General features: G+C 41.9%; 1 protein-coding gene across 1 annotated transcript; it reads left to right on the top strand.

The window, feature by feature from the left end:
- The first annotated feature begins 2,757 nt into the window (after positions 1–2,757).
- LOC310796050 (annexin A11-like) lies at positions 2,758–11,071 on the top strand. Its single transcript, XM_083658207.1, has 11 exons — positions 2,758–2,910; positions 3,187–3,281; positions 7,514–7,627; positions 7,938–8,028; positions 8,156–8,235; positions 8,321–8,377; positions 8,512–8,605; positions 8,761–8,856; positions 10,013–10,071; positions 10,179–10,295; positions 10,404–11,071. Exons 1-11 carry the CDS (start codon positions 2,820–2,822, stop codon positions 10,467–10,469), a joined length of 960 nt encoding a protein of 319 aa, XP_083514333.1. The 5' UTR covers positions 2,758–2,819; the 3' UTR covers positions 10,470–11,071.
- Positions 11,072–11,105: the final 34 nt, after the last annotated feature.

The following is an 11,105-nucleotide window of genomic DNA, read 5'->3' as shown; positions in this document are numbered from 1 at the left end:
AAAAACCAGGTGTAAATGGGGTGTTAGTGTAAAAACTAATCAAACGATAGGTCTTTAAGCCACTAAATCTGGACTGCTCTGTATTTATTTTCTCAGAATTGGAATGCGTGTTCCATCATCAGATTCACTCCCAGATTGCGTTCTGGCCCCATGAGACCCAGTTAGCCTAGATAGTCTCCCGGTAGTCCCGATCAGGTCCCAATGGCCAGTCTCTGGCGATGTGTAGGCTACATTATTTTAAATGATGGCTGTTATAAACATCACAAACCATGCATCCCATTGAAAGAGAAAACCTTTCCACAAGCATCAACTGGACCAGATCGTTCCAGTAAACAGGTTTTCTCTTCCCTCACAAAATGCTTGAACTGGACAATTCCCCCCCGCCCTTTTTTTATCAAAGGTTAATTTTGGCCACGTATGCATTCTGAGAGTAGGCCTAATATATAAAGAAAAGAATCAAGAAAATATGACAAAGGTATAATTGTGGTTTGAATTTGTGGTGGCCCCACAACGAGGCAAATTGGCTGGTGCCCCTGGGGCACTCGCCCGATGCGATATAATCTAATAGCCTGCTGATCAGATGATGGCTCTGTCACATTTTCCGGTGTGTCATTGCGACCTGTACAGTATGTATACTGGCTGTAAACAATAATAATAATAATAAACAATAAAGGCTAATCTAATCTAATCTAATCTAATCTAATCTAATCTAATCTAATCTAATCTACGGTAATCTAATTGTTTAAGAGTTGTATCACATGGAAAGTGACTGGCTGTCCATCACCGCTTTGACAGTAAATGGGTGGGTTCCACACATGGGAAATATGAGTCCCTCCCACAACAGTTAAATACAGTAGCCTAGTCAAGACTGCATCTAGTTAAAGTAATACATTCTCCAGGAAGAGACTGCTAGCAGATGAAAGTAAGTGGCAAGGATCAAATAACTATAGATTGGGGTGGGGATAGAATCATACAGAACTGAGTATTTTAATAATATACGTTATGGTACAACTTATCATGTGTTGTTTGTTTCCTAGTCTAACGTATTATGGTAGTTCTCTTCCCGGTGTTTAGTGGCAGGAGCGAAAAAATTAAAAGGACACCTTCCTGCACGACATGGGGCTCCAGCGCGCAAAAAGCTACGATGCATCATGTATGATAAAATCGTCTTTCGATCTTTTAAATAGTCTTGATCTCTTTAGTTGTTTAAATGCAGTAATGTGAAATGTCACTGTGGTTAGGCTTAAGGTTAATTCTAAAGCATTTTCTTTTCCATTTTCCACCCTTCACAAACAGAAAACGATAAATACATTATGATTTCTGTTCTGTATTACCCACAACATATTGGACTTCATACTTCTTACTTTCTCAATAATGTGAACATAAAATGGTGGAAAAGGCAAGTCTTTCTTAGAGGACTGACTTTAAAGGAACAGTTCACCCAAAATCGAAAATTCTGTTTGTCATCATATAGGCCAGGCCCCCAAAGTGGGGGTCGGGACCCCCCGGGGGACGCGGGACACCACTAGGTTGGTCGGGAGATGATTTCCAGAATGTGTTAAATTGGCCTAAAGAATGTGTGAACTACAAAATGTGTGAAATACAATTGATAAACGATTAAAAAGAGCACATTTTAACCATAATTGTTACGTTTTGTTTGTTTTGTTTACGAAATTCTCATGTTGTGCACACAAACGTTTGCATGCTTCAATCACCTCCGGGGATAGTGCGTGCATGTGTGCGTGTGTGTGTGTGTGTCTTGTGATGCCTCCTAGTGGTAGAATTTTAGAATTTTCATATGGACTGGGAGCCAGTTGCACCTGACCAAGGTTAGGTTGCTGGACTTAAAAAAGGTAGGAAATTGGCAGGGGCTTGGGGCAAAATTCCCATGAAAAAAATCTAAAATTGCTCTTTGAGTTGGGATGACGGGGGCTTTTAAGTATTAAAGGGTTTGATACTTTCTGTATTTTAATGTTTTTCTATATTTGCAAAGTACAACTTGAAAATGGCCAGCTAGGCAATCGGTAGCCTACCTGCTAGCATTATTTACCTCAGTGACAGACAGCGTAAGCTAGCTGGCCAGCTTAACCTCGCATCACCAGGCTCTGGTACCCATTACCTAAGGTGCTTCATCTGGTGGTCTTTCTGCTTTGTCCCCTAAGGATGGTTTCATATGGTGTTAGTTCATTGTATTTTTGTAGCTACATAGCTAGATAACGCGGCGCATCACATTTATTTATGTTACTATGACGCCCTGTTTTCAGAGCAGAATTGTTTTTTTGGACTCATCGTTGTTGTTGTGAGAAACATGGCAGTGCCATTGCCAGTTAATACTCTCCATTACTCCAGGCCAGAGCAATTTAGAGAGAGAGTGGCGTCAGCGGAGGACCAAAATGTGTGACTCATTAGCCAATGAACAGCCAGGAAGGGGTCTCGCGCTACTTTTGAATGCTAAAATAAAGCTGATCATGTACAATTTGATTAAAAAAAAAACTTTCAAAGTACAACGCAAACTGTCCATTTTGCTGCATCTCGACAGTGCTGCTTAATCCAGAACCTTACTTCCTGGAACTCTTGAGAGTAAAAAACTGGTCCATTGGAGGGAATGGAGATGTCGCGACTCTTCTATATACATGGCTCTGCTCCAGGCATTTTGGTAACACAGTACCACAGCCCAACTCTCCTCAACATGTAATGCATAGTGAAGTGACATCTATTCTGTCTGTGTTATCTGTTGCAGGCAGCTGGGGTGGTTGGCCTCCTGGTGTTTCAAAACCCAACCCGTCCATACCCGATTCTGAATCAGTAGTAGCAGCCCTATGGCCCTATTCAGGGGGACAATCAGGGATTTTCCTGGCGCTGATCCACAGAAAGATGCACAGGTCCTGAGGAAGGCCATGAAGGGCATTGGTCAGTGCTTTGAAACACATCTGAAAACACACAGAAGTTCATCAGTCTTTGCTATTTGTTAGGTCAAAGCAGAATGAACTGCATGCACTTCACTTTCTGCACCGGAGTTATCTCAATGAAATTAACACTGCACTGGACGTAGTCTAAGTGGGAACATGTGTTGTTTTTCAGGTTGTATGTCTGTGTAACTTAAGGGTATTTGGTGATATTTTTATAAGCAATGGGAAATGAGGGCTTATTTTTGATCTATGAACCATCATGTTTGATATTGTGCAGGAACGGATGAACAAGCCATCCTTGACTTACTGGGGAGTCGCTCCAACAAGCAGCGTTTGCAGATAATCAGTTCCTTCAATACCGCCTATGGGAGGGTAAGAATCACCATCATGCTTATTGCTAAGTTTATGCTGCCGTGTGTGTGTGTGTGTGTGTGTGTGTGTGTGTGTCTGTCTGTCTGTGTCTGTCTGTCTGTCTATCTAGTCTTCTAGCTATAAAAGGGAGCATCTGTGCAAAGTTTCAATTTTTGTCCAACTGATCAGTGATGTCATAAGGGAACACACACACACACACACAAGGAGGCATTGTGACATCACTGATGATGTCATCAGTGATGTCATAAGACTGATGATGTCATCAGTGATGTCATATGGGGCACACACACACACATACACTGATGATGTCATCAGTGGTGTCATATGGGGGCACACGCACACACAAGGAGGCAAGCAGACGAGCTGCGGGCGAGGCCGCACAGCGGCTGAGCTGCGTATGCGAGTTGCAGGGCCCGCTCGGTGAGCGAGCCCACGTGGTGGGCGAGCCTAGGTCCTAGTATTATAGTTCCGGCCGAGCAATTTGATTGGACAAGAGGGATCCTAGCCGTGCTGATATTCGTAAGCTTACTCTGGAGTTACTTCCAGTGTTGTTGCTACGCAACGCGGGGGATACGAGGCTCGCTCTCTTATGGGTTACGCCCACTGACGCCAAACTCAAAAAACCTGAAAAAAGAAAATGTGTATTTCTTTAAAAAATATTCTTACAATCGTGGGCGCCATGTTGAAATGACGTCAAATGACGCGCTGGGAGCAACTGGGGGTTGAGAAATCATACATTATTTGAATGGTAAATGGTAAATGGCCTGCATTTACAGTATATAGCGCTTTTATCCAAAGCGCTTTACAATCAGTAGGTACATTCACCCATTCATACACGGATGCTGTTTGGCCTTTACTTGCTCCCACTGGGTCTGCTCATTAGTAGTTTTAATATCACTTACCATCTGTATGCGGATGACATCCAGCTCCACTTCTCATTTAAACCCAAGGAGGCGAAACAACTATCTCGCCTCCTAGATTGCATTAGCGCCATTAGTGCCTGGTTGGCGGAAAATTTCTTACAGCTAAATGCTGACAAAACCGAGGTCCTGATCATCGCCCCAGATAATGTTGTCCCTGTGATCCTTCAGAGCATTGGCACTCTCTCATCTTCAGTCCGGTCGAATCTGCGTAACTTAGGTGTAATTTTTGATCAATCTATGTCATTTGACCATCATATAAAACAACTCTCAAAATCATGTTTCTTCCACTTACGTAGTATAAGTAAACTCCGATCTTTAGTCTCCACGACAGAACTGGAGATGCTTATTCATGCATTTATTTCATCACGTATAGACTATTGTAATGCCCTGTTCCCCTCACTTAGTAAATCTGCCCTCGGCCGCTTGCAAGCAATTCAGAATGCTTCAGCAAGACTCCTCACAAGATCGAATAAATACTCTCACATTACACCCCTTCTGAAATCACTCCACTGGCTCCCTGTTCCATTTAGGTATCAGTTCAAAATTCTCACACTCACCTACAGAGCACTCCATGGTCAGGCTCCAGCTTACCTGGCTGATCTACTCATTCCCCACTCTTCTGTTCGCTCCCTCAGGTCAATTAATCTTCACCTCCTGTCTGTCCCACACACCCGCCTCGTGACCCGTGGTGACAGAGCTTTTGCCGCTGTTGCCCCTAAATTGTGGAACTCTCTGCCGCCTGCTATTAGGTCTGCCCACTCTGTTGACTCTTTCAAGGCCCAGATTAAAACTTACCTGTTCAAACAGGCCTTCACCTGACTCCCTGTGTAGTGCACACTCTGTCGTGCACTTATGTGTACTTTCGCCCCATGCACTAAGCACTTATTACTGTATTTTGATTATTGTGTTCTTGCCATATCTTGTTTGCATTATTTTTAGCTGTGTATTGCTTTCCATTTGTGTGGCTTAGTGCCTTTTTACTCTTATTTTTTATGTCTATCTATGCACATGTAAAGCACTTTGTGACTTTTGTCTGTGAAAAGCGCTGTATAAATAAATTTACTATGGCGGCAGGCTACCACGCAGGGTGCTTACATACCATCGGGAGCAATTTGGGGTTCAGTATCTTGCCCAAGGACACTTCGACATGCAGACTGGAGGAGGCGGGAACCGAACCACCGACCTCTTTCATCCAAAGCGATTAGTGGACAACCCGCTCTACCTCCTGAGCTACAGCCGCCCCTTGTTTGCTGTCAAAAGGGTGTAACTGCACATACGCCCTTTTGACACCTAGCAAAACCCCACTTTTGACACTGACCAAGCCTTGTGGGTAGAGGATTCTAACAGCACTTAGCTCAGCTCAAAATGCATGCTGACATACAGTAATTAATGCTAGCATGATGGCAGCATGATCACATAATTGCCTACTATCCTATATTCTAATTTGATTTTTGTTAGTAGCAACTGTCAATTTGCCACTTCCCAGTTCTAAACGAATGCAGCATTAGACAACAGCATCACTCCCTCTCTTGTGATATTGCTTAATTATATAATAGCAGTAAACTTAATAACTTAATGACTTTGAACCAAGTGTGTAGAATGGCCCATGTTGTGTGAGTGTGTGTTTAGTGTGAGACTGCTCTGGTGGACTCAAGACAGACAGTTGTGTCATCTGAACAGAAGAGTGACTGATGACCGTCGTGTAGTGTGATTGTATAGCTCACTGCAAAGACAGTAAAAGTAGAGTTTGTTTGCTGTCAAAAGGGTGTAACTGCACGTACGCCCTTTTGACACCTAGCAAAACCCCACTTTTGACACTGACCAAGCCTTGTGGGTAGAGGATTCTAACAGCACTTAGCTCAGCTCAAAATGCATGCTGACATAAGTAATGCTAGCATGATGGCAGCATGATCACATAATTGCCTACTATCCTATATTCTAATTCATATTCTAGGTCAATATTAGATGAATGTATGGGGCGTCCGGGTAGTGCCGTGGTAGATTCCCTGCCTACCAACATGAGGGCCTCTCTGTTACTGCGTAGCCAGAAATGAAATTGCAGATGGCTGAATAAAAGTGGATGGGCCACACAATTGATTCCATAATTGACATAATTATTGCTGTTGCCTCACAGCAAGAAGGTTCCCGGGTTCGAACCCCGGTCCGTCCCAGGTCCTTCCTGTGTGGAGTTTGCATGTTCTCCCCGTGTTCGTGTTCGTGTGGGTTTTCTCCGGGTGCTCCGGTTTCCTCCCACCACCTAAAGACATGTATGTTAGGGTTAAGACTCCTGTCAGTGCCCCTGACCAAGGCAATGGCAAAGGAACTGGAGTTGGTCCCCGGGCGCTGCACTGTGGCTGCCCACTGCTCCTAGTTCTAGGAAGGTTCCCAGTAGAGGATGGGTCAAATGCAGAGGATGAATTTCCCCATGGGGATAAATAAAGGATAACTTAACTTAACTTAATAATTGACATTACTTACGTCAAATGCACGAGCGTGTGCAGAATAAGGTGAGAGTCCAACCAAAGAAAGTGATTGAAATCAGTGTTTACATCACACAATTTTACACGTGTTAACCCACCCACCCCTCCCTACCAGACACCAACTCTTGTCTTTTTTAGGACAGGGGATCTTTAGGATGAGAGAGCAGGTCAACAGTATATGCCATATCGAAGTAGTAAATGTCATCTGAAAGCTGGGAACCTGAATTTCTTTTAACAATCTGTTTATTGGAAACTGTATGGAACAGTGGATTTTCACTGGAAACAGTGATGTCTGCGTGACCGGTGGAGGCTACGCAGCTATCGGCCACTATCGGAGCCAAGTTCAGCCGATAACGATAGTTTGTAAAACGTCCTATCGCCGCCGATTAATCGGACAAATGGATTAATTGGTCGACCTCTACTTCAGAGAGCTTGGTTGGTGCAATTGGGGAGTTGTATGAATCCATTATAGGTTGAGATCAGAAAGAGAACTTTAATAAGACATATCCCCGGTTCTCTGATAACATAGTGAGGTATCTCAGCACACTCTCCTCTTTGCCTTGAGCGAGGAAGACACATGCTTGAGAATGCCATTCCTATGGGCTGCAGTTGTTTATAAAGGTGGGCTATCCTGTCTCTGCTGTGATTGGTCTGTCTTTGACAGACGGGGTGTCATTGGAGCTTCTGTGGTTTGATCGCTAGAGGGCGCTCTTCTATAGGCTGAGATACCTCGCTGTGTTTGTTTCAGTATGTTTTCAGAGAACCAGGGATATATGCAAATAACCGAAAGTTTTGAAGTATTCCAAGCATGTGTTGTTTCTTCTTCCAGGATCTGGTTAAGGACCTGTATTCAGAACTGTCTGGGAACTTCAGGAAGGTGGTCATGGCCTTGATGAAGACCCCAACTGAGCTTGATGCCTACGAGCTCAAAACCGCCACAAAGGTTAACGCTCACCAAGAAAACCTGGCAACAATTTTCTGTATATCTTTCTTTTCAATGTGAAATTGCTTATAATCCACATTATTACATATTTTTGGGACATAAAAAGATCATTTGCTGAGAAATGTTACGAGGCAGATGAAGCATTTTGTCATTTGCTGTACCGGTATTTCAAAGCTCCTCCTTTTCTTTTCTTGTTTGTATTTACATGATCTGTTGTATATTTGCATGAACATTCACCTCAAAATAGAAATGTTTTGACTATAAATCTGAAGTAGAGGGCTTGAACTAATCTGTTTTGTCCTCCTAACAGGGAGCAGGAACCGACGATGCCTGCCTAATAGAGATCCTGGCTTCTCGCTCCAACGCGGAAATCAAGCAGATTAACCAGGTTTACCAAACAGGTGAGACGCCCCCAGGCTAGAACTACTGCTCTCCTTTATCACAGTGTATCAGACCCCTGTGCTGAAAGATTAACGTGTTTTTTTTTTTCTTCAAAAACTTTTTTTCATCACTATTGTGTCATTACAGAGTACAAGAAGTCTCTGGTGGATGACATCCTTGGGGACACCTCCGGCCACTTCCAGACGCTCATGATGACACTTGCCCAGGTCAAGATACAACCCTTAGTTCCCGTATACCTAACGTCTATTACCAATTGCATACAGATAGAAATATTTCTCTTTGTACTTTTAGGGTAATCGTGACGAAGAAGAAAATGTGGACGTCTCTTCAGTCAAGCAAGATGCTCAGGTAAAGTCTGCTCCATTCTCATTCATAATGACAGCATGACAATGTATCCCCAATTCTTACATTGCATATTACCTGATTACCTTTTGACTGTAGAGATATTTAGTTGTGTGTACATATCGATGTTCTCTTTGTAGTCCCTCTATAATGCTGGAGAGAACAAGGTGGGGACTGATGAGTCCAAGTTCAATGCTATTCTGTGTGCCAGGAGCAAGCCCCATCTCAGAGCAGGTACACAAACACATGATCATAAGCAACATGATAATCGGTTCAGCATTCATTCATAAACATCTGAGAAAATAACTGAGAATCTGACCACAAATACCAGTGCAAATACTATTTTGGCTGTAGGTGTTTGTAACTGACAACTTGTGTGTGCCGTGTAGTGTTTCTTGAGTACCAGCAGATGTATGGCAAGGATATTGAGAAGATTATCAGCAGCGAGATGTCCGGGGACCTGGAGAGTGGCATGTTGGCAGTGGGTAAGAATCTGCACACACATACTTACATACCCAGGAGACCACACCTAGTATACACATACAGGTCTGGTCTTCAAAGGGCGACACCCATGTATTGGTAACAGTGTTGCGGGTAACTCATGACAAAAGTAACATATTACATGTAATATATTACTTTTAAGCAGTAACTGAGTAATACAACTTATTACCAATATGATTTCAGTAATATTATTATACCAGTAATTCTGACAAGTAAGACAAGTTAAAAAAAAGTTTTTTTATCAAACCACATAAATAAAGATACAATTATTTCCTAATCAAATTGTGTGTTTTTATGCAAATAACCATAGATGACAATAACAAAGGAAAAGGATAACATTTAGAATTTTGGACCGTTTACACAGACCTCAAGGTGGTTTAACTTCTTTTTCGGGATGGTTCTGGGGCGGCGATTTCATTCTGCTACTGCAGTTACTTTGGTGAAAGTAATGCAAAAGTAGTGTAATAAGTAATGAGTTACTCTACACAGACAGTAATATTGTAAAGTAACTTATTACTTTCAAATGAAGGGAACTAGTAATACTGTATATAGTATATTACATTTTGAAAGTAACTTGCCCAACACTGATTGGTAAGAGCTAGGTGCAGATATTTACTACATGACAAGTGCAGAGGCTCGTCTACGTCTGTCTGATAACAATAACCCATTAACTAGGATGATGACACTATACTGTAACAGCCTCCCGGAATCATTATGGAATTTTATACCACACAATATTGATTTAGGTGGCTTGATGTTCCTAATTGAGAGGCAAAGTGAACGTCACTTCCTGCTTCAGCGCTGTACCAGAAATGTTCTTCCTCAATTTATTTTCCCATAGATTTAGTAAAATGCTTGTAAAAATAGTGTTACTAGGTCAAACTTAACGTTTCAGCTATATTTAGAATGGGGAGAGACCATAGAACATTTCACTCAGACCAAAACTTAAAAAAAACATTGAAAAAATATTTTCTTTAAACTTCTTTTTTTTTTTACGTTTTGGTCCGAGTGAAATGTTAAGCGATCTCTCCTGTTTCTAAATATATCTGAACCGTTTCCCATAAAGTGAATCAACTCACTCATATTATTTATAAAACCGGGGTTATATAAATAACCTTAGCTACGTTTTCTCTGTTTCAGTTAAGTGTATTCGGAATGTCGCTGCCTTCTTTGCTGAGAGGCTCTACAAGGCCATGAAGGTGAGACACACCCATCTTGTTTAGATCGATAATATTCCATTTCCATACATTATGTACTCTTTGTGTCACCCTTACTGTGTGTGTGTGTGTGTGTGTGTGTGTCTCAGGAACCCACGGACAGCGCCCTGATCCGGATCATGGTCACCCGCTCTGAGGTTGACCTGTTGGATGTCCGCCAGGAATATGTGAAAAACTACGGCAAGTCGCTTCACACGGACATCTCTGTAAGTGTCTCCATCCCATACACCACCTGAATAACCAGAGCACCACGGATGGATCGATGGGTGGGAGGGAGGGACAATCGGTTGCTGATGCTTGTGTTTTATTGGCAGGCCCAGGGAGACACGTCAGGGGACTATAAGAAACTGCTACTGAAGATCTGTGGAGGCCTTGACTGAAAAGGAAGCAGAACATCTGCTACATCATTGAAATCTCCCACAAATATATGTTTATGGGCTGACCTACATGTATACTAAACAACACAATCTGCAAAACTGTATGATGTGCCACTGCTCTCAATGCAATGCTTAGCCTATCTAGTAAGAACTTCATATGACCACTTTCTTTTTTTCTGTGAGGTGAAGATACAGTACAGTACATGCCCTAATAAGATTAGATTTATAAGAGTACATTTGGATTTAAGAACTATATATTTTTATTAGAAGTATATCTGAATTGTGCAGATGTTATATCTAAAGTCATGAGATTGTTTATCTGCCAGTCAGTTAATTTTCTAATGTTAAGCAATACTGAATAAAACATGAGATGTCAGAATACCTGATAGCCAAGTACCAAAGTAACAAAGTCAGTTAGATTCTTAGATTTCATTATACTTGTGCTGTATTCGCGGATGGGTTTCATTTGAATCTACATTTATTTGTATGTGTGTATGTATATATATATATCTAATATATATATATATATATACTGTATATATATATATATATATGTATATTCGTATACATTCGTATATGCCAGTCAGTGTAACATGCAACCTCAAGCGTCCTGACATTTCATAAATTGTTGGTGCTTTT

Source organism: Poromitra crassiceps (genome assembly GCF_964638095.1).
Source record: "Poromitra crassiceps genome assembly, chromosome: 22".
NCBI lineage: Eukaryota > Metazoa > Chordata > Actinopteri > Beryciformes > Melamphaidae > Poromitra > Poromitra crassiceps.
The sequence above is the reverse complement of the archived record's forward strand: the minus strand, read 5'-3'. Positions and strand labels throughout refer to the sequence as shown.